At 48.7% G+C, this 21,299-nt stretch overlaps 11 protein-coding genes across 11 annotated transcripts; 8 read left to right on the forward strand and 3 right to left on the reverse strand.

Moving 5' to 3' along the window:
• Positions 1-602: 602 nt before the first annotated feature.
• On the forward strand, positions 603-2,162 carry LTR84_011244 (uncharacterized protein; the record flags this gene model as incomplete). Its single annotated transcript, XM_064854777.1, has 2 exons — positions 603-794; positions 843-2,162. 2 exons carry the CDS (start codon positions 603-605, stop codon positions 2,160-2,162), a joined length of 1,512 nt encoding a protein of 503 aa, XP_064700093.1.
• A 507-nt stretch (positions 2,163-2,669) lies between these two features.
• LTR84_011245 (uncharacterized protein) lies at positions 2,670-4,209 on the forward strand (the record flags this gene model as incomplete). Its single annotated transcript, XM_064854778.1, has 2 exons — positions 2,670-2,930; positions 3,049-4,209. The coding sequence occupies 2 exons, from the start codon at positions 2,670-2,672 to the stop codon at positions 4,207-4,209; spliced, it is 1,422 nt and encodes a 473-aa protein (XP_064700094.1).
• A 663-nt stretch (positions 4,210-4,872) lies between these two features.
• Positions 4,873-6,513, forward strand: LTR84_011246 (uncharacterized protein; the record flags this gene model as incomplete). Its single annotated transcript, XM_064854779.1, has 3 exons — positions 4,873-5,117; positions 5,165-5,599; positions 5,634-6,513. 3 exons carry the CDS (start codon positions 4,873-4,875, stop codon positions 6,511-6,513), a joined length of 1,560 nt encoding a protein of 519 aa, XP_064700095.1.
• A 61-nt stretch (positions 6,514-6,574) lies between these two features.
• LTR84_011247 (uncharacterized protein) lies at positions 6,575-8,622 on the reverse strand (the record flags this gene model as incomplete). Its single annotated transcript, XM_064854780.1, has 2 exons — positions 6,575-8,177; positions 8,228-8,622. The coding sequence occupies 2 exons, from the start codon at positions 8,620-8,622 to the stop codon at positions 6,575-6,577; spliced, it is 1,998 nt and encodes a 665-aa protein (XP_064700096.1).
• An 820-nt stretch (positions 8,623-9,442) lies between these two features.
• Positions 9,443-11,296, forward strand: LTR84_011248 (uncharacterized protein; the record flags this gene model as incomplete). The annotated part of the gene is made up of 4 exons (XM_064854781.1): positions 9,443-9,720; positions 9,772-9,914; positions 9,968-10,140; positions 10,202-11,296. 4 exons carry the CDS (start codon positions 9,443-9,445, stop codon positions 11,294-11,296), a joined length of 1,689 nt encoding a protein of 562 aa, XP_064700097.1.
• Positions 11,297-12,541: 1,245 nt separating this feature from the next.
• LTR84_011249 (uncharacterized protein) lies at positions 12,542-13,678 on the forward strand (the record flags this gene model as incomplete). Its single annotated transcript, XM_064854782.1, has 1 exon — positions 12,542-13,678. The coding sequence occupies one exon, from the start codon at positions 12,542-12,544 to the stop codon at positions 13,676-13,678; it is 1,137 nt and encodes a 378-aa protein (XP_064700098.1).
• A 30-nt stretch (positions 13,679-13,708) lies between these two features.
• Positions 13,709-14,122, forward strand: LTR84_011250 (uncharacterized protein; the record flags this gene model as incomplete). Its single annotated transcript, XM_064854783.1, has 1 exon — positions 13,709-14,122. One exon carries the CDS (start codon positions 13,709-13,711, stop codon positions 14,120-14,122), a length of 414 nt encoding a protein of 137 aa, XP_064700099.1.
• A 1,629-nt stretch (positions 14,123-15,751) lies between these two features.
• LTR84_011251 (uncharacterized protein) lies at positions 15,752-16,483 on the forward strand (the record flags this gene model as incomplete). The annotated part of the gene is made up of 1 exon (XM_064854784.1): positions 15,752-16,483. One exon carries the CDS (start codon positions 15,752-15,754, stop codon positions 16,481-16,483), a length of 732 nt encoding a protein of 243 aa, XP_064700100.1.
• A 395-nt stretch (positions 16,484-16,878) lies between these two features.
• LTR84_011252 (uncharacterized protein) lies at positions 16,879-17,574 on the reverse strand (the record flags this gene model as incomplete). Its single annotated transcript, XM_064854785.1, has 1 exon — positions 16,879-17,574. One exon carries the CDS (start codon positions 17,572-17,574, stop codon positions 16,879-16,881), a length of 696 nt encoding a protein of 231 aa, XP_064700101.1.
• A 359-nt stretch (positions 17,575-17,933) lies between these two features.
• Positions 17,934-20,144, forward strand: LTR84_011253 (uncharacterized protein; the record flags this gene model as incomplete). The annotated part of the gene is made up of 4 exons (XM_064854786.1): positions 17,934-17,990; positions 18,054-18,114; positions 18,207-18,435; positions 18,884-20,144. 4 exons carry the CDS (start codon positions 17,934-17,936, stop codon positions 20,142-20,144), a joined length of 1,608 nt encoding a protein of 535 aa, XP_064700102.1.
• A 356-nt stretch (positions 20,145-20,500) lies between these two features.
• On the reverse strand, positions 20,501-21,067 carry LTR84_011254 (uncharacterized protein; the record flags this gene model as incomplete). The annotated part of the gene is made up of 1 exon (XM_064854787.1): positions 20,501-21,067. The coding sequence occupies one exon, from the start codon at positions 21,065-21,067 to the stop codon at positions 20,501-20,503; it is 567 nt and encodes a 188-aa protein (XP_064700103.1).
• Positions 21,068-21,299: the final 232 nt, after the last annotated feature.

The raw sequence follows: 21,299 nt of genomic DNA on the forward strand, positions 1-21,299 counted from the left end.
CCTCATACGACGCACGAAAATGTCCTCCCCGCTCGCAAGAACTCACATTCAAACGCGGAAGGTCAACACGACGAGGCTAGGAACTTACCATCACTTCGCTTATCAATAGATTATTGCGATGGGACATGTCCGACGATGTGAATCGGGGCCAATGTGGGACGAAGTTGAGGTCCAGATTGAAGTTAACAACGACGACGTCCGAGTCTCAGACTACTTGTCGTGTCGACCTGCCAGACAAGGCTACACGGCACGTGTGAGATATGCCAAGATCGCGGCAATCTTTTCCGATCGTGTCGACCATCCTCTTTCAAACACTCGTATTCCTCTCCGGGAGGATTTTGCCAAGTTGGCCCTGTATTGCCAGAGTCTATTTTGACTTTGTCGGGCTCCAGAGGGTTTTCAGGTGTGCCGCTATCTTCGCGGGGTGAAATGGAGGAACTGGTCACGATAGCGAAGTGGAGATAGAAGAGATATCAGAAGACTCGCACGGAAGTTGGAACTACATGGTTACCATCGTGGCGGGCATCAACAACTATAAATTTTGACCGCTGCCCCGGACCAGAACCGCAACAGCATCAAACCTTTATTCTAGTCTCCTCAAGATGGACAACATTGAAAAATCACCAGCCCAAGACTCGCGAGAGCCTTCGGAGCCTGAAGTGTTCACCAAGGATGTGAAGCAAGTGGATGGTGCTGCTCTCTTCCTGGCCGAGGCAGACGTCGAGAGCGCAAGCTTTTCTGCGGCACAAGAGAAGAAACTGCTCCGCAAGATAGACTGGATCTTGCTCCCAATGGTAATGCATACCTCGTCCGGCCACTTGAATCTCACTGACCCATCCTAGCTTTTCCTCACTGCTACGCTCGGTGCTGTCGACAAAGTAGCACTCTCAACCGCTGCCATCTATGGCCTGCGTGATGATATCCATCTCCACGGCCAGCAGTATTCATGGCTGGGATCGATCTTGTCCTTGGGTGCTCTCGTGGGCATGTTTCCTTCCTCTGCACTCATGCACAAATTCCCATCCGCCAAATACCTCTGCTTCTGCTCGTGCGGGTGGTCAGCCATGGCGTTGGTGTTCCCTGCATGCACCAGCTGGCCAGGCCTGATGGCGGTGAGATTTATCATGGGTGCCTTTGAAGCCATCATTGTACCCGGAATCTCAGTGTTGATTGCAGGCTGGTACAAGAAAGAAGAGCAGCCTCCACGCAATGCGTTGGTGTTTGCTGCAGCCAGCTCGGTCTTCAATGGTTTTCTGTCCTGGCTCATCGGCTACATACCTGAAACTGCTGCACTCTCCAGGTGGCAGTATCTATACCTCCTGGTTGGGTCGATCTCTATGGCATGGTCGATCTTTGTCTTCATCGCCCTTCCAGACTCACCCATCAACGCTGGCTTTCTCACCAAAGAAGAGAAAGTTTTTTGGATTCGCCGTCTCTCCGAGAACAAGACTGGAATCGTTAATAAGACCTGGAAGTGGGACCAAGTCCGTGAGGCACTTATGGATCCCAAGACTTGGATTATTTTCTTCTTTAATATATCCATCAACATCCCCAATGGCGGATTGACCACTTTCAATGGCATTATCATCAAAAATCTTGGCTTTACCTCCAAGGAGGCTTCTTTGCTCTCCATGCCAACTGGAGTGATGTCTACACTGGCGTCTTTCACCTTCAGTTTGATCGCTGCGAAGTGGAACAACCGTCGCTGCTTGGTGACAGTCTTCGCCTGCTGTGTTCCAATCATCGGCACTGGAATTTTATACGGTGTCAGTCGCACCTCCATTCCCGCACAAATGGTGGGTCTCTACCTCGTGTACACGTACTTCGGTCCTTACGTGGTGGGTATCTCTTTGGCCCAGGCCAACACAGCGGGTAACACCAAGAAAAGCGTCTCCTTCGCCATCCTCTACATTGGATATGCAGTTGGTAATCTCATCGGTCCTCAGACCTTCCGTGCTAGCCAAGCTCCTGCGTACACGGGTGGTGTGGTTGCAATGCTGTGCTGCTACTGTGCGTGCATCGTTCTGATTCTTGTGTATTGGTTTGTGTGCCTCAGAAGGAATCGACGCGTGATAGAAGCGCGGGACCCGGTGGAGGCGGTAGAAGAGAACTTCCAGGATACTTCGGACTGGAAACAGCATGGATTCAAGTATACTACATAGGACATGCGAGAGACACTAGGTGGCTCACCTGATCAGATTGATAGTTCGTGAGTAGTTGAGTGGGCAAGAAGTATGGGCTCCTCATTGGTTTGTGACAAGGAATCCACCAGTGTTCTGGGATATAGAATGATTCTAGCTGAAAGTTTGTTATCGGGACCACTATGTCACCGGAGAACCCCTATTGGGTTGAGATCAAGAACCCACTATGGGGCTCACTATATTAGTTATACCGAGTAAAAGAGTCTCCTGTGAGATCGGAGAATCGATTTTAATCCCGACAATGGATAGTGGACCCGAGCTCCTTAACTAGTTAGGTACCTGAATACGAAGAATAAGACAACGCTCAACAAAGACTGAGGGTATGTCAGGTGCTTCGAAGAATAGTGTATCCACATATTACCTTCCATATTATATCGTTTACACCACTTATCCCCATGAGCTTACACGTTTCCCCAATCTTTCCCTTTTCTCTCGTTCGAATATCCTGCTTCGCAAACTTCCGCCACAATGACTAGCCCAAAGTCTCAAGGTCCAGAGAAAGCCTCGGCTTATGGGCCTGAAAGTTCAATATTCATTGTTGGCGCCTCAGTATTTGGTCTTTCGTCTGCCTACCACCTCGCTACCGCCGGCTACAGCAACATCACAGTGTTCGACCGTGCTGAGAGCCTTCCAACCCCGCACGCTGCAAGCAATGATTTAAACAAAATCATTAGAGCCGAGTACGGTGTGGGACATGCCACGGATGATTTTTACACTGATCTAGCACTGGTAAGACTCATTCTCTTGAATTCTTACATGTTCGCTTCACAATGCTTCTCAGGCACCAGGATTTGGATTGTAACTTGGAAATGGTGAGTATTGAAAGACTAATTCGGCCTGCCTATAGGAAGCAGTCGAAGCCTGGTCCTCACCCGATTGGGCATCATGTTTTCGCAGAACAGGCTACGTGCGCCTAGCACGCCAAACAGAATCGCAGAAAGCGATCAAGACGGATATGGAATATTTCTCTAAACCTCGTTCACAAAGCAATGAAAACAATCGGTGGTTCCCACCACATTCATTTCACCCTCTGTCTACCCCAGAGGACATTCGACAACTCATACCGCAGATGATCGACACGGACATAGGTGAGGAATACCAAGGTGTGCTTAGCAAGTATGCGGGGTATGCATTCGCCTCAAAAGCCATCGAGCTGTTGCATCAGCGTTGCACGGATTTGGGTGTCAGGTTCTTCCTTGGTGCGGGCGGCGACATAACCCGGCTACTACGAAAGCCTTCGGATCAAAAACTCATGATCGGGATCGAGGCATCAAATGGCTGTCAGCATCTCCACCCTCCAGGAGCGTCCGGCTTGACCATTCTGGCTATGGGGGCACACCTACCAAGATTATTACCGGAGGCCAGAGCTCAGCTCACAGCCAAAGCATGGTCGGTGGCGCATCTGGAACTCACCTCATCGGAGGCAGGCTTGCTGAAAGATTCACCCGTGATAAGTCTGAACGACCTTGGATTTTGGATTGAGCCTGTCCTCGTCAAGCCGGAAGAAAAGGAAGCCTATCCGTACCTCCTCAAGTTCGCCGCACATGGAGGTGGCTGGACACAAACTCTTGAGGATGCTTCAAAGGACCAAAATCAAGGAGGAGCAACACCATGCTCACATCCGCCCCAAGAACCTATCTATGCCATACCTTCCTCCGATGAAGAACTGCTCAGGAAACTTGTTCGACTCACTCTCCCGAAGGTACTGCATGATCGACAGTTTGTTAAAAAATCGATGTGCTGGTGTGCAGATACAGCATCTTCAGACTTTCTAATCGATTTTGCTCCGGGATATCGGGGACTGTTGGTCGCTGGTGCGGACAGCGGACATGCTTTCAAGTTCCTACCTATCTTCGGGAAATGGGTAGTAGACGTCGTGAGGATTGGCGAACAGGCTGAAGAACGATGGCGCTGGAAAATTGGTGGTAATCGTTCTGATGTTGGTGACAATGTAGCGTGGAGGGGAGGCAGTGTTAGAGATCTAAACGATGTTACTATGACTAGATAGTCTCACAGTCCTGAATATGAGGGCGACGAATGCCTCTTCTTATGAGATTGAATTTCAAGCTGATACTGTACAACATATCTGAATAGAGTCCTATTAAGGTGCGGCAACTGAGTACAATCACTTCTCCAGGTCAGGACGATGGCAATCCCTGTTGATGACCTCGGCTCTTATGTCACTAACGGGGGCGATATCGCTCTGCCAAGACGGTAGAAGTGCGGAATTGCTTTGTCGTCTCCCGACGTGCTTTAGACAACCATTCCACATCTCAGCTAGTAGGCTCTGACTTTCCACAGTTCCATTTGTTAGATCCTTATGGGAGAAAGCTGGACAATGGTTGTCTTGAATTCCTTGTGAAAAAGAGATATAGCCCGGTAGCAAAGAGTTGCACAAACCAAACTTCGGCGGGCAATCAAGATGCAATCTATCAGGAACACGGCCTGTACATACTGTCGCCAGATGAAGGTGGGTTTGATGCTGATATCTGTTTTTTGTCGTCTTCTAGATCAATTTTACTCACCGTGGCCTGCATAGCTTGCCTGCGACGCGCAGACACTCGCTCCGGCGCCATGTACACGTTGCTCTAAGAACCATCTTACATGCCATGTTGACCCGAATTTCCGGCGAACAGCTAAGAGAAGGTCTGGTTGACGAAATTATTGTTCTATGCAGCTGGTGACAGGAGATAGGAGACTACAGGAACTTGAGCAAGAACTCGAGAAGAGAAATTCATTGAACAGGACGGCCAATGAGACACGACCATCTATACTACCATCACCAGTTCCTCAATTTACGACAGATGATCTACCGCCGTCAGTTGCCCCTTTTGAGGTGCAAAAGCCCATCTTCCACCCTCGACAAGTTGGCGACGTTATATTGACTGCAGTGGCCATCGAGGAGATTTTGCAGCAGTAAGTGTTTGGGGCGATTATGTATCCCGATAGCTGCTGACAGTCAGCTACTTCACGGTATTTCATCCTTCCTTCCTGGTTACTGCGGACCAAGATCAATTCTTGAAGACCTGGGACCAAAACGAATTCCTCCTGTGGACTATTGTGGCCATCGCTTCAAAGTCAACGGATGCCTACCCACATTTTCATGCGGCTCTACAGCCACACGTCCGCCGTCTGGCAAGTGATATCTACTCTCTCGACAATGATCCGCTGCGAAATGTGCAGGCACTATTGTTGCTTTGCTGGTGGCCATTTACTTTTGCTGCCACTAAAGATGATCCCTCGTGGGCATATTGTGCGCTAGCCGTGCACATTGCACTCAAGCATGGTTTCCACAGACCTGGACGCCATTCAGACTATGTCTATAATAGCATGCTGGATGCTCATCAGATGCAAATGTACGATCGCACTTGGGCTGGATGTGGTATCATAGATCAGTCGTAAGTCTTGAGGCTGATATCTTGTGACTATTAGTGACTATAGCAGATTGAGCTCCCACCTAGGCATCCCTGCTACCGTCCGACTCAGGGCTGTCGCATCGAAAATACTGCCCTCAGTCATAGGTCAACTGCATCGAGTTGCTTGCCATGCTTACCAGATATGTCAATCTATTGGAGATTGTGATGAAGGCTCCACTGGGCTTCTACCCAATGCCATGAGCATAATTCCGACTCTCGAATCACACCTGAATGTGCTGGACGGTGATTTATGTGATATTTCCGAGCCAATTGTTGATATAGCTCTCCTTCGAACAAAACTGCAACTGTATTCGTTTGTATTCATCGCAGATGGAGTCACATCAGTAGCAAGTGTCGAGATTTCTGTCATCTTGGCAAAAGCAAGCACAGTCGCGGTTGGTCTTATTCACATCGCGACTACACGCATACTCCACAGACCTTGGCCAGCAATGGTGAAGATGTCTGTCTTCTTTGCTGCCAACTTTCTGCTTTTTCTATCGACATTGCCAGGCCAGGATAACCAATTAGTCGTACGCAACGCCATTAACGAGTCATGGCGCACCCTCCAATCGCAGTCGGAGTTCGAAAACGACTCGTGTTCAAGATGGTCACAAATTATTCTGTACCTGAGCCAGATTTACTCTGAGAAACCTTCTTCCCATCAGCCAGTACCAAGTGTCAAATCTCGCATGTCATCCAATATTACATGGGAAAATGTCTGGAGGGCACGAACGCGGTTCAGCGAACAGCTTCGTGGTTCGAAACCCTCGGATTACACTCTTGCGGCCGCTCTTGAAAATGCGGCAAGCCTGGATGTCGTAGATCTTACATTTGACCCTCAATTCCTTCATGGGTTTGATGCCGAAGAGGCTTCGAATTGGTTTGCTGAGATATGAGTCTGCCCCGGAATACCCCAGTAGACACTCCCTTCAAAAATGGGTGAATCTGCAGATTTCGCTACATCACAAGGCTCAACTCTCTGAGAAGCCTCTCTGATAAGGGTAGTGACCGCAGAGGTGCGGAAAATTGGCTACCATGCACATCGTCCTCCATAAAACCTCCAGAGCAACTTGGCAAGCCCCTTCTCATTCTTGAAAAAGTTGCTTTGAATGCCATTGCGGGGTCGAAGAATCCTGCCCATACGATCTCCTTTTCGGATAGAGTGTACGCTTTTGCTACCACACTTTGACTCAAGAGATCAGAGCTCTTGACCACTTTGTAAACTGAGGGGTTGTCAAACATTACATCCAGTGTAACCTCGAAAGGCCCTGAGTTCTTGGAACGAATGACTTTGGCAATATCAAACAACGTCCGGGGAGAGCCAGCTGGGGAGATTGCCTTGATTTTATCCGTATGCTTCGCCTTCAAAACTGGGAGAGTTTGGTAAAATTTGTGGTTGGTCAGGATTTCAATCTGATAGTCAGGGAGTGTACCGTCGCCAATTATTGTTGATGACCAGCGGAACAGGGCTTTCGATAAATCTTCACCTTCTTCTTTAGCATGCTCTTCTTCATCTGTTAAGCTCATCAGGTGGTAGACTGAAAATTCGGTGCACTCCCCAACCTCAATTTCGAACTTTCCGCCGATACCCATCCCAAAATTTCCAGAAGTCGCTTTCTGGCCGGGGTATGATCCATGGGCAAAGTGAACCCGAACAGCGGAGGCAAGGTTCGCAGCGGCTTTTTGTGTCGGAGCCAAGGTTTCTGTCACGACAAAAATCTGGCTGGGAATAATCTCGGGTCTGGTCCTATCGAATCCGTAGACATGGAAACCTATATCCCAACCACCTGAAATATTCTGATTTTGTGTTCGTGCATAATCTTTGGCGGCGGCAAGGAAAGGATGGATATAACTAATCAGAATAGGGTCGCCAAAAGACCCCATCATCAGTGTTCGGAATCCTGTCACCCTGGCACCTTCCAATTTCACTGTGAATGGTTGATTATTCCTTTGCGCCAGGGAGAACTTCGAGCCTGCAACACGTGTCGTAACTGAGTCCTCCAGCGGAGTATATGTAGCAGTCGACACATCGAGGGCACCGCCTGGGCCTGGCAATAGGTCTGGCCGAGTCTTCTCATACAAAGTATGTGCAGCGACACTGAGCGGAACACATTTAGCCATGGGATCGAGTGGGCGAATATCCACACTGAAATCAGAGTTCACGATTCCCATTGCTCCCAGTCCTTTCGGCGTTGCACAAAGACCTCCGCACTCAAGGATCTTTCCCATGTGGTACAACCCGCCCAGTTGATCAGAAGACAGATTTTTGATATCGCGATGCTTCGGTTCAAGAGCGTGATAGGCTGCAAAAGCGACATATGGAGCAGGATCATAAGCTCGTCCGCCAATCATGATATGAAAGTCCGGATTTCGGATCATTGCGTCTAAGTATGGTTCTGGGCCCGTCTGTGCGACGATCCGAGGGGTCGTATCAATTATCTCATTTGTGAGCTTGGGAACGGATGCGCCACATCCTGAGATAGCACCGTTCTCAAGCCTTTCTCGTACAATCGATTTGTCGACCTCTGAGTAAATAGATACGACTTTTAGCTTCCAATATCTATTATGGTTGTCAGCCATCTAAAAAGAATACAGGTATCTGGAACTTACTTGTTGGCTTCCTCAGCAGCAATCTCCCGTACCATATCTTGGAATGTATTGACGTGCTCATCGCTACCATCACCGCCTGCAGAAGACAGTATAATCGGTGTGTGATATTTGATGGACAGAGCGATGAGTTTACGGAAATCACGCATATAAGCATCATAGGGGCATGTCATTGACCCAAGTGCGAGCTTGGAAGGTCCTGAGTCTGTTGAACCCGAGTCCAGGATAAGTGCTGTTGGTGCTGGTGACTGAGCACATACAGCTAAACTTGCTTCTGTCCACTCCTCATTAAAGCCATAGCCAAACATGCCCACCGGAGTTACAATTTGGCAGATGGGTTCCAGAGCTGGCTGGTGACTCGGGTGAGATGGTTCTTCGAAGACGGCCGACGGTGCCATTTTGGTAGTCGCAGCTATAAACAATGAAATTCGGATAGAAGATGGTAGTTTTGCCACAGCTAGACCATGGGATTGGTCTAAGTGGAAGGCGTGTTGTGAAGCGTCTCGGCCACGGAAAGACACTCATTGCGTTTCTTATAACGCCATGGGACGTGGACTCCTACTTTCCTTTCGCAGCCGATCATGACATGAAGCCATGACACCCCTCCTTCTTGACAGGCGTATCTTGATGGTCCGAGCGAAATCGCAGGCAACGGAGTCAGCCTTGTGGGGCACATTGTCTAGCAAAGACAATTAAAGTGCTTGTTTACTGCAAAAAGAGTGACTGGAAAGAACTTGACCCGGAGCGATATCTTCAAGTGGTTAGCCAATCAAGCTCAAAGGCTCTTTTCTCGTGCCGAGCGATTTCTTCATGCTTTCATCTTTCGCTGGGGCGATATCGCGTTGGCGGACGATATCGCCCAGTCTAAGTTGGCGAGACTCAACTCCACACACCACTCAAGTTCGACCAACGCTACTTGCCCACAAAACGCTATGTCCATTATTATTATTCCTGCCTACAATGTGCTCGCTTTTGCGGGGTGGCCTTGTCGGGAGTGTCCAAGGCAAGTAGAGTCCGGGGTGTAATCCTTGAACTCGGGCTCGGGGGGCGGCCGATTAGCAAGAACGCAGAATTATAAGAAGAAGCTAGAACCTCGTTGAATTTGCACACTCGTTGCGTTCGCATCTACATTCGAGGACTTGCTTGATCCTTGACCCTTTTCTCCACATCTATCTTACAGATATACTTGAACATCAGCACCAGAAAGACTACCTCTCAATGGCTGGTGGTGTCAAAAAACCTGTCAACATCTTCAAGCTCAAGCAGCTGGGTATCCCCAGACAATCGCTTAACTGGCGACTATGGCTCGCGGTGTTGAACTTCGGTCTCCTTGGTACCGCTCGTGGTATTGATGAAGGCCTGATTACAGCAGCTTTCAACTCTCCAAGCTTCCAGAAGCTTATTCATTTCGACCAGTATTCGGCTGTTGAGAGAGCCAATATCAAGGGCAATGTCACAGCTATGGTGCTGTTAGGCTCCATACCAGGGTCTCTCATGTGAGTCTATGGTGTTGGCCATCTTTGGAGGTCCCTTGCTCAACTACATAGCGCCGCATATGTTTGTGATCGCCTGGGACGACTTTGGGCGATGCGCGAGCTATGCATAGTCTGGATTCTCGGCATAGTGATCTTCATGACGAGCAATGGTAATATGGGTGCAATCTATGCAGGTAGATTCATTGCTGGAATTGGTATTTGCTGGACCAAGTTCTACAATAACCCGGTCACTAACACATCTTTGCAGGCGTTGGACAATCCGTCGTTGTCGGCCCAATATACGTTGCAGAAATTGCTCCAGCGCCCATTCGAGGTCTCTGCACGTGCTTTTATGCTGGATTTGCATACTCTGCCCTTGTAGTTGCTTATTTTGCAAATTATGGAGCGGCTCTACATCAGCATGGAAAACCAGTTCAATGGGTAAGTCTGAGCTCTTTTTGTCGGAATGTTTATACGATGGACTGACTTATCTTTTCAACAGTATATCCCCACAAGCCTCCACTTCATTTTCGCCACTCTCGTGCTCGCTCTGTCTCTATTTCAGACGGAGTCTCCCCGATACTTGATGAAACGTGGCAAGAGAGACCGCGCTATCATGGCAATGTCTCGAATCCGCAATCTTCCTGCTACAGATCTTTATGTTGTTGAAGAAATTGCAGATATTGAGCAGCGCTGGCACGAGGAGCAAGAGACCACCCGAGGACAAGGCCTCTTTGGCTTAATCAAAGAAATATTTCTGATTCCAAGCAATTTGTTCCGGCTCTATCTTGGTGTTGGCGGCCAACTTTTAGCGCAATGGTCTGGAGCGGGCAGCATTACCATATATGCTGTCGATTTTTTTGCGCTGGTCGGTATCACGGGGAGGAATGAATCCCTTCTCGCGACCGCGGTATTTGGGGTGGTAAAGTTCGTTGCGGCCATGAGCTGTATGCTTTTCTTGGTAGACTTCATTGGCCGAAAACGATCTCTTCTCATTGGTATTGCTCTTCAAGCCATCAGCATGCTTTACGTGGCGAGCTACCTCACATCTGAACCCCGACTCGGTGTCTATGATGATTATGAATTGCCACCTGCCAAGGTTGGTGCTAGCGAAGGCGCCATTGCCATGATATATCTGAGTGGTTTCGGATGGGCGCTTGGGTGGAACAGTATGCAGTATGTGTTGACTGCAGAGTTATTCCCCCTGAGAATTCGAGCAGTGTGTACCTCAATTGTCATGTGCATCCATTTTGCCAACCAATATGGGAATGCAAGAGCAGTACCGAATATGCTACTGCCCAGGTCAGATGGCGGTATTGCGCCCACCGGGACATTCTGGACCTTTGCAGCGATTACTGTTGGTGGGGGGCTATGGGTTTTGTTCTCTCTTCCCGAGACCGCTGGTCGATCCTTGGAATCTATGGATCGACTTTTTCAGCTGCCCTGGTATAAGATTGGCCTTTTTGGCAACCAGGACGCTGACAATCGGGACAACGAAGAAACCGTGAACGAGAAGAATGTGCATAGTGCAACGCACATTGAGATAAGCCATCAGGAACCCGACAAAGCTGAACCACACGGTTCTCACCAAGTATGAGTTTGCGTTCGAATGGATGGCGTTGTGATCCATGTGACGAGCCTATGACCATGGCTACCATACCGCACTTCCGGGTGGACTCAGACTCGATCAACGTTGTCGCAAAAATTCTGAGAACATGATTGCTAGGCGGTTGTGACATGAGCGCCTATCCTGGCCTAGTGAGTTGAGGAGCGACTATATTAAGTGATAAGCCCCTATCTATGGTTGCACTTGTCTCATTAGCTCTTACTAGTCTCAACTTCAAATCTGGAATTGTGACATGGCTTGCAGCGATAGTTGGTGAGGGGGATTTTCAGAATCATACATTTTTGCAGAGTCTTATTCTTTTCGATCGAGCGTCGAATCCGTAAATGTTCAATGCATCCGTACTATATGCTGTAGATCATGAATGGACCATCTTGATTTCACAAGTCGTGCCTACGTGGCTGCTAAGTCGAATTTGCTTCTGACGATTGCAGGTTTCTATCCAGAGCTGAGAGGAACCTTGGACGTGATCATAATTGTTGTTCAAGCATTTCGATGATCAACTGGTGCCATGTCTGATGCTCGGTGAGGATGGCGTTTTCTGAGTTAGATCACTTTTTAGCACGCACTCCAGACAATCCAATAACGCACCCGAACAGGGCATTCTGCAAATTTCACCAAGGAGTTACTGAACCACTAGTAGGTCCTCTAATTTTTTACCAATTGCTGGACTCGTAATCAGTTCAGAGAAAAACTGTTACGGAAACACATATGACATAGGGAATGCCACCGTGGCTGGTTGAATCGATACCATCTGTTTCACTCAAACATTATGCTTGCAAAACCTCAGAAATGGCCATCCAGTGGGCCCAATTGGCAAGAGGTGCGATATCCTGTGATTGAGACTCTTCGGTGTCTCACCCGCCTTAACGGCGATTCCATTTTGTCTCAGTATATGTGGCTTTTCTTTGTTGTGTCCCAATTCTTTGACTGTTTCTTTAACGTTTCAAAGTTCTCTTTGTCACAACTACAAGGCTTTGTTCATGGGGCACAGTTTTACAGTCTAGTGAAGATGTAGAGAACAATGAACGAGGGCCACATCGATCTATAGAAGTTTAGCTGTCTACTGCCTTATAAGAGGCCTGTCAACTTGAGGTAGCTCATGCTTTTAAATCATTACACAATCGCACTCAAATAGCTCTTGTCAGTAGTCTACTACTGACAACAGAACCACAAACAGAAAGCCTTAAATACTTCTTCACTCGGTGTTCGGAAGCAATGCCTCACCCACCCGGCGTTGAACCGACACTTCAGGGACTGCCAGCAGAACTCCGTCATAAGATCTTGACGAAATGCGTCGACTACAACACCAATCGTGTTGAGAGAAGATTTTGGCGAGAGTTAGAGGCCGCAGAGTTCAGTTCAATGGTACGCTCAATCACCCCAATTGATGATAGCGTCTCTGCTAACCACGAACATAGTCAAAAGGGGTACATGCTGAACGCCCAGTGCCAACTGGATTACTCAGTGGTGCTTTCAGACAAGGCAAATTATCAAGAGAGCTGCGAAATCGTACGGAAGATTAAATTCGTCCAGGTTGATGGATTTACTGATCGAGAATTCGAGGCCCTGTTTCAACATGGCACCATCCCAATATGGAGCTATCAACTGGTCCTGTACAAGCAAAATCCAGTGACGCAAAGCTTACCACCCTGCAAGATTACCCCGGTTCTCAATCTCACTATCTTCCGCATGACAGGAAACACTATCTTTGTAAATATCAAAGATCTGCCACTCGTTTGTAAGTCCATCTATGAATCTTCATCACGAGGCGCGATTGCTTTGGACATCCCGGTGTCGATTCTAAAGTTCACAGTTCCACAAGAAGGCATTACTCCCACATTTTGGGACCTCAAGACTGGCGTCGAAGTCAAGGAATTCTTATATTGCGGAATCATTCGATATATTGGTGGGTGGATCACAAACCTCCTTTGGGAGGAGGATCTCACCAGAATTTGGGGTGCGACGACCTCTTCTGTGCCGCTTCCACGCCCTATGAATGAATTGGAGGCATGGATTGTTGAGAACATTCAACCTTATCAACATAGCACCGGGGCCAATAGGTTTAACTATCTGTTGGACCTTGCCGAGTCGAAGTTCTTGGACGCTGAGGGAATAGTTGTTTCCCCCGGTCGTTTTCTCGACGCTGTCGAACTCTACGTCGAAGCTAAGGACCTGTTCCATCAGCTCCTCAAGGATGAAGTTGACATGCATGCCGTTTTAGGCGACCAAGAGATTCAAGATCTTTTCACGAGTTACAGCATCTGCTGTCTCCGCTTGAGTACCATGACGACTCATATGGAGGACATGATTGATAACAATAGATTTGCAACCGAGAAAGCTGTCACACAATAGGCATACATCAATTGTGTTGAGGCTCTCAGCATGGTTGGAAACATTGCCAATCTACCAGAATATAGGGCGAAGCTTCTCTTGATGCAAGCGGCAATCCAATTGGGAGCCGATGCTTTTGCCGATATTACGATGGCGAGTGCTCTCTGTCTCGCTGTGTATGAAATGTTGAAACTTCGTGAGCCAAATATGAGCCACGGTGATCTTGTCCTAGCCTCTGAAGTCTACTTGAAGAATGTGGATGACCCCTATCCTCCGACTGGGTGGGAGAATGAACTCACAGAGTTCCAGGGACGCCATTTCTTTGTGAACGAGACCAAGTCAACAGCATCTTATGCTGGGCAAAGAATAGTGGCTCCAGAAGAATGGTCACGACAGATCCTTAAAGTTAAGGCTCTCATTGAGAGCCAGTTTGCTCAGACTCCAGATCCGGCCACCGAGGAATAAACCCCAATTCTCAGAGCCTCCCCAAAGCTCATCTGTACAAAAGTTGAAACATCCTTTCGACGATGAACAGCATCAGGTTCAGAATGGCGCATGGCGCTTGTGAGAATATTCAGTAAGATCAATGCTCAACAGATCAGCTTTAGTTACAAGTGCATTAACATCCAAGAAACTCTTTGAATTTTTCCTTGTTCTCCTTTTCCTTTCCACTAATCCCAGTATTTAGGGTTGACTTTCTATATCCCCGTTGTTCGCTCGAGACCTCAGGTTGTCGGGCTTGTTTAACCACTGAGCTTTGAGACCCTCGAGCAGTCGGAGCGATTGTGATGCCCTTGCCTTGGTGTGGCACAGTCTGGGAATGAGTTCTCACTCCTGCGCAAGGCTTCTTCCACGACCATTCTTCGCAGAACATTTCCCTAAATAATTTGAAATCCGGAAAGAGAATGCTATCAACCGTACCATAAATAACATTTTCTCCAGAAGGATATCTTCAATAAAGAAATCTTTTTCTGTCACCGGGTTGTTACACCTGATTAGTTCCAGATCAGTACCTCTGGGCTTGCAAGTGGGAGCCAAGAGAAGGTTTAGCGTTCTGATAAGCGAGCTCATTGCGTAGTATGCAATGCGCCCACGATCAAAAAAGTTCTCGCTAGGCCATGCGATGAGGGAAAATGCAAAAGCAAGGATAAATTGTTATCCTACTTCAATGTGACGTGAAGTAAATAAAGTAAACAAACCTCGGAACTTGCAAGGCGAATCGTGCCCATCCAACTATTTTGATCAACGTGACTTGTTCGCTGGGTTTCACTGGTATCACGCAACGATCTTAGCGTTGCTCGTATTTGTGTAGCTGAATGCAGGCAATGGAGAAAACGATCGCCAGCCCATCACTGACATCATCGAGTATTTCAGGTTTTTCAGTGATCGATACGTCTGGACCAGACTATGGATGTCTAAGAAAGCTTTCTTGTAGACATAGCCCAAGCATCACGCATTTGTTCTGATGGTTTGATGGCTTTCCCCCTTCCCCCTGATTGCGCTCTGAACAAGCTTGGTGAGTGCGAAATAACAGGGAGCCTGAGAGAATAGCCACGAGGATGCCACCGTGCGATTGAGGCAAGCATTGCATACAGCCTCGTCGTGATGATAGATAGCCAAGTGCAACAAAATGTTCCTGGGGAGTGTAATGCCATATAAGCATTGCTCGAGGGGCAAGAGCAACGTGGATGATTTCCCCCAAAAGTACGGAGTCCGCTGGGTCTTGAAGCACGACCTCGTATTAGTTTAGCTTAGTTCAGAGCTTGATCTTCGTTCGCTCGCAAATTGGGCGCCTTAATATCGTTAGCTGGGGAATCTTTGGCTTGTGGGGCTGAGAAATGAACCTGTTTGCGCCAGCCCAGATGCACCCGTGTTTCACAGCTGTGGCCTTACTGCAGCGACAATCTCAGACCGTGCGTTTCAGCTCCGGCATGTCAAATAGCCAAGTTCTACATAACCAATCTTTGGAGCTGTTGACCATATGATTGATCCAAGTTTCGTAAATACAAACATTGCAAGAGGTATTCACGCGGCCTAGCTACAACTTCTTTTCCAGGGATTCGCAGTCAAACAAACCCCACTACCATCACCACGATGCCAAAAGTCACACTTACCGAGCATGTCGGGTCGTACACGGCAATCTCGAAAAAGATGCCGCAAGGCCTACAGGCTCTAAAACTGCTGCTGAGTCTCTACGACCTCGATATTCCTGACCGTGCGGCATTGGAGGAACTACTAGCGCCTAGCTTTCATGAGACTGAGAATGGCAGTGACAGAACCATCAGTCGGAGCGAAGTCATCGAGGCGATTGTGACAATCAGAGACAAGTACAGCAAGCATCAATTCGATCTCAAGCACGCCTACTGCATGGAATACACTGGTTCCCACCACACAGTTTTCTTTGAAGCGGTACGATTTCTGTTTCTGCAAGGCAGCACCAACTGGGTCAAGGTTCCTGTCTCTGGGAAACTCGATGTCAAGATTACGCAAAACAGGCTTATGCTGAAAGATGCTGTAGTTGTCATCACCGCCCGAACCATGACTTCAGACACCTCTCAAGTGGTTGCAAGAGATTTAATGCAGTCTCCTCGTTCGCCGACCCTGACTTCGGATTTGCCTGATCTCACGGCAAACCGATCCTCTGTCAGACTGGACACTCCTAGTGTCCCTGAACTGCCGGCAGCTGTGGCGGTGCCGAGGGAGGAAAAACCTCTTCCAGGTCTGAGAACAACGGGCTCTTCCAATACTGGAGTTACCCGAACGCCAACCGTTACATCAGGAAGTTCTGCTGAGCTTGACGGAAGTACCAAGGCATCTTGGAATTGAAACAGGGTTGAGGACGCTCAGCATCCGGGCGTTACTCTTGCCAGTTGCTATTGCTGGACTTTTCGATCTCCATGAACCAGGCCATAGACTGCTTCTACGCTATCCTGGGTAACAGGTAGCGTGGTCCAACGGGTCTTCCGCACCAAAGTTCGATCCAGACACACTTTATGACGAGTGGAAAGACTTGGTCCAAGGGAGGTACAAATATTCACACTAGTGATGAATACATTGCCTGTGAGGTTATGGTCGGAGGAACAGAGGTCGGCTGTGTGTCGATGGGTGTCGCAGTATGACACCCGATATCGTCTTTTTGGAATACCCAGGCCAATAGCGTAATCAGCATCTTTCCCAGCACTTGAAACCCGTTGTTTACTCCTCAGTGGATCCAATAGCTTTCAAGGAAGTGAATAGCTCTTGGGTAACGGGGCTGTCTTCTTCAGACTACTCCTCATTATCCATTCAAATCTATTCTCCATCTTGCTGAAGAAGCCTCTAAAGTCTCGGCCAGGAAACTCTGGATTGCGCCATCCATCTTTGCACCAGATACTCCAGCTGCCCACCTCACGTGCGACTAACACGTCCGTAGCTAGTCTGTCTCCAACGAAGACTATCTCCCTCGGGTCATCAGTGACTCCATGCTCCTTAAAATAAGCCAGCACATCGGGGCCGCAAAGTGGCTTCTTGCGACCCGGAGCTTGTCGTAGAACCGGCAGACCAAGTTCCGCTTCTAGCTGCTTTGCTTCAGCCTCGTGAGCAGGCGATGATGTGCTGCCGGCGGTATTTGAAACAATGAGAATGCTCTTTGGGTTGTGAGAGAACTCTGGGCTTTCTCTAATTTTCTCGAGTTTTTGAATATATGATATATGCATTTTGGCGGTCTCGGGTGGGCAGAGAGTATTGTCCTTGTCCAGGACCAACGCCCGGACAGTTGGCTTACGGCCGCTCTTATCTATTGCAGGAAGAGCATTTCCGACTGGGAGCGGTAATGAGAGAAGCGTTGGAATGGTTGCATGCGGGAGGAGGCATGATGGATCGTGGAGGGCATATGCCAGAGTCAATCGTAAAGCCGGCACATTGGAGAGGAGCGGCATATCAGAGATAGGAATTGGTAGATATAATATCCTAAAGACTTTTTCAGAGAACCCCCAGGCTGCGATCACCGCATGTCAATGTATTCGCGTCGAATGAAGTCCGTCATGATTCGTGAAATAAACGCGGAGATAAGCACGGAGTTAGTCATGCAAGTTTCGGTACCTGCGCCTGGGCCTGCGCCTGCGCTTGTGATTTCACTTCGACTTCAAGTTTGTGCCTCAACATCTCTTTCACGACCAGCAATATCCCGCTCGAAACGACACAGACTCCGATTGCTTTGGCCCTCACATCGTTCTGAGGAACCTCAAGATCCCATCCACCAGATTTTAGCACCGGAATACCCCACCTGAATTCCAACATGGGCAAACTCACATCCACCATTGGAATTCCCATAAAACTGCTCAACGAGGCACAGGTGAGCGGCATACAAGCTGGGACAATGTGGAACGATCGAATGCTGACTCTTGACCTCCTATAGGGCCACGTTGTAACCCTAGAGCTCACGTCTGGTCAGGTATATCGCGGTAAACTACTCGAAGGTTAGAGCGCACAAAATCACTCCTTGCGCCGCTATGCTCTGCGCTGACCGCAAACGACCATGGAAGCTACTGCTAACACATTGCTACTATAGCCGAAGACAATATGAATGTCCAGCTCAAGGACATCACCGCCACAGCCAGAGATGGTCGTGTCTCACATCTCGACCAAGTCTACATCAGAGGGAGCCACGTGCGATTCATTATTGTGCCCGATATGCTGCGCAATGCGCCCATGTTCAGATCGAGGGGTACGAGAGGTCGCGGTGTTGGATTGGCGCGAGGCAGAGCGACAGTGAACAGAGCCAGGGCAGGCCGGAGGACGTGAAGGATGAAAATATGCTGTGCCGGGTTCGCCCACCAAAAAATTTACGACCAGGGGAAAAAACGGGAATGCAAATCAATGATACCCAGAAACAATTTACCTCAAATACGAATTCGATGCTGCAGGGCAATAGCACTGGTCCTACCCGATATGCTATTTGGCATAGGAAGAACCAATCCAGAAGCAGAATCTTGGGTCTAGAGTGGCAGAGCAACGGGAGACCATGTGAACTACAAGTCACGCCGTCTTCTAGGGAATATTCGAGCATGTCTTTTTCATGGTCCTCGAGCAGTTATTAGCATGACAGAATCCTTCAAACCAAATTCTGCAGCCTTGCCAAGACCATATATCAAATACCTCTTACTAAGAAGGCACCTGCCATTTGAAATGCTTTTCCATCGCAGTAGATTAAAATTGTAAGCTACCTTTTCTTATAATCAAGAAAAGCGAAGTATGCTCCTATTTTGATTTCGATATCATCAAAGTCATCAAAAACAAACCAGAACTTGATTACCATACCGATACCGCGAAAGGCATGGCCTCGGTCAACCCAGAAGCGAAACCATCCGCTCTACGGCTGCTGATCCTCGCCCCAACAACAAGTCCTCAATCGAAACCTGCATTTCCATCACTACTCGAGGCATTAACAGGCTCTGCTCCGTCTACGGATGTCACATCGTTCGCTGGCTACACATCTCACTCGCCACTGCAACTTCGCACGAAATATTACCAGTCAGATGTGAGTATCTGGTGCGATGAACTACCGTTGCCAAGATTGGCCACTGGGGATGACTCTGTCTTGGAAAGTGGATCCAATGAACCACTGGAAAGCGCCAATGCCGATGCCTTAGATGGTGACGCGCCTGCACAAGTCGCGACGTCGACGCTTGAGGAGTGGAAGGAGCAAATGCTCTCGTCTGCCGCCGGAGAAGTGAGGAGGGTCATTGGCGGACTTGTGTTGGTTTTACCTGTCTCTACGATCGCAACGCCCGAGGTACCGGACCACTTCACGGCGTTGATCGAGACTGTCCATGCTTTACGTGAGGCGGTTGAGGATGATAGTTATGGACGAGATATTGCTTCCGTTCTGGTTCTACAAGGAAGCTCTCCCAGTTTGAAATTGGCTCAATTGGATACTTTGATGGAGAAACTTGAGGATGTCTGTCTGTCTGATAAAGGCATACTGGGCTGGGACTTTGTGGCTTGGGATGGTCAATCGGTCGACGGAGGTGAGGATAACGCCACGCGGGAGAGGAACGAGTATGGTGAGCAGACAGGGATCAAGCGGGTACTGGAAGTCGTTCAGGGAATCGACTGGTCAGTATCCCCCGATGCTGACGGGGATGATGACGATGGAGACATCGGGCTTGGTTTGGGAGACGATGAAGATATGGAATTCATCAACTCGCGCTCTACGAACATCCTCGGTTCTAGTGATTTCTCCGGCCTAGATCACGAGCTACAGCGAGAAATGATGGAATTAAAATTCTCTATGTTGAGCAACGAGGACGATGACAGTGAAACCATCGACACAAGACCTCGGCCAACGATTAGAGACCCAGACGATGAGGACTTTCAGATCGATCAGCTGCCGGCTTTGATGGAGCAAGTCGTAGCGATACGCGAGGCAGGTTTGGAGTTGGGCCCAGCGGAGAGGGAGAGGTTCGCGAAGAGGGAGATTGAGAGGATCATGCGAGAAATGGGTTGAAGCGTGGTAGATATTCTCCACTTTGCCATGGCCGCGCCGACTTGATAGATTGAAACAGGTGTACGGGTCTGAATGCAACTTCCATCATAAGTGATGCTCCTTAATCGGTCATGGCGTCTTGTATGTGTTGATCAAGGCTCCTGACCATCGATATCGCCGGCTGGACCCATGTGTAATATCCCTGTCCAGGACTTGACGAGGTTGCGGGCTGATCACAATGATCTCCAGTCATCGCTAAGCTGTATCGTTGTCACTCATTGAGGCATACCTGTGAAGGAGACCATCATATGGATCGCTGGCCATGCCTCAAGCCTCATGGACATTGTTGGTCATCACTGAACCAATGCTGAGCCCTCTCAACCATCCGGTTCGTCAAATGAAAGCTTGATCTTCTTGCCTTTCTTTTTCTTTGCAGCATTCATGTCTTTGTTCTTTGACACCACTGCTTCATCACCTGGCCTTGACAATTTGCTCGCATTTTTCGAAACCTCAGTAACACTCTCTTGCAAGTCCTCGTCGCCACCCACGACTTTTCCCACTTTCCTCTTCTTGGAGGCAGCCGACCCGCCAACTTCAGAGACTTTCTGCCTCTCGTGATTCTTTGCCTCTAGATTCTCTGTTCCATTTTTGCCGTGCTCAAGCTCCCCTTGAGTGTCGTCCTCAGCCAGAACAGTCGTCGCTAAGGCTTCTCCCGGCTTGTCCCCGTTGACTCTCCTTTCGAATTCCTCTTTGGCGACGGTCTCACCTTGCTCGTCGACAATCACTGGATCGTCATCGTCATCTCCAGCCTTCAGTCTGTCCCTCTTCGGCCGAGGCGCCTGGTATGTTTGCCGCCCGTCTTGGCCGACATAGTCGCCCTTTAGGCGCCGGAGAAATGCCGGCTCTTGTTTGTTGTACTGTAGATTTTTGGCGTTAAATGCCATTACTACCTGCTTTGTGGTATGATTGATTGTTTACAATATTGTTGCAGAGCATACCTATGTACCATGGTCGAGAGAACGTCGAAAAGTGAAGACGGGCGTGTCGGCCCATGGCAGAGAATATCCGCCGTAGGAATTCGACCTCCTACGTTCGAGCATATGGCACTAGTGGTACCCCATAGAAATTGTTGACGCAGACTAAGATTGCTGTTCGACCTTCTATTTCAGCCGTTCC

This window comes from Exophiala bonariae (assembly GCF_035927105.1).
Source record: "Exophiala bonariae strain CCFEE 5792 chromosome Unknown scaffold_50, whole genome shotgun sequence".
Classification (NCBI taxonomy): domain Eukaryota; kingdom Fungi; phylum Ascomycota; class Eurotiomycetes; order Chaetothyriales; family Herpotrichiellaceae; genus Exophiala; species Exophiala bonariae.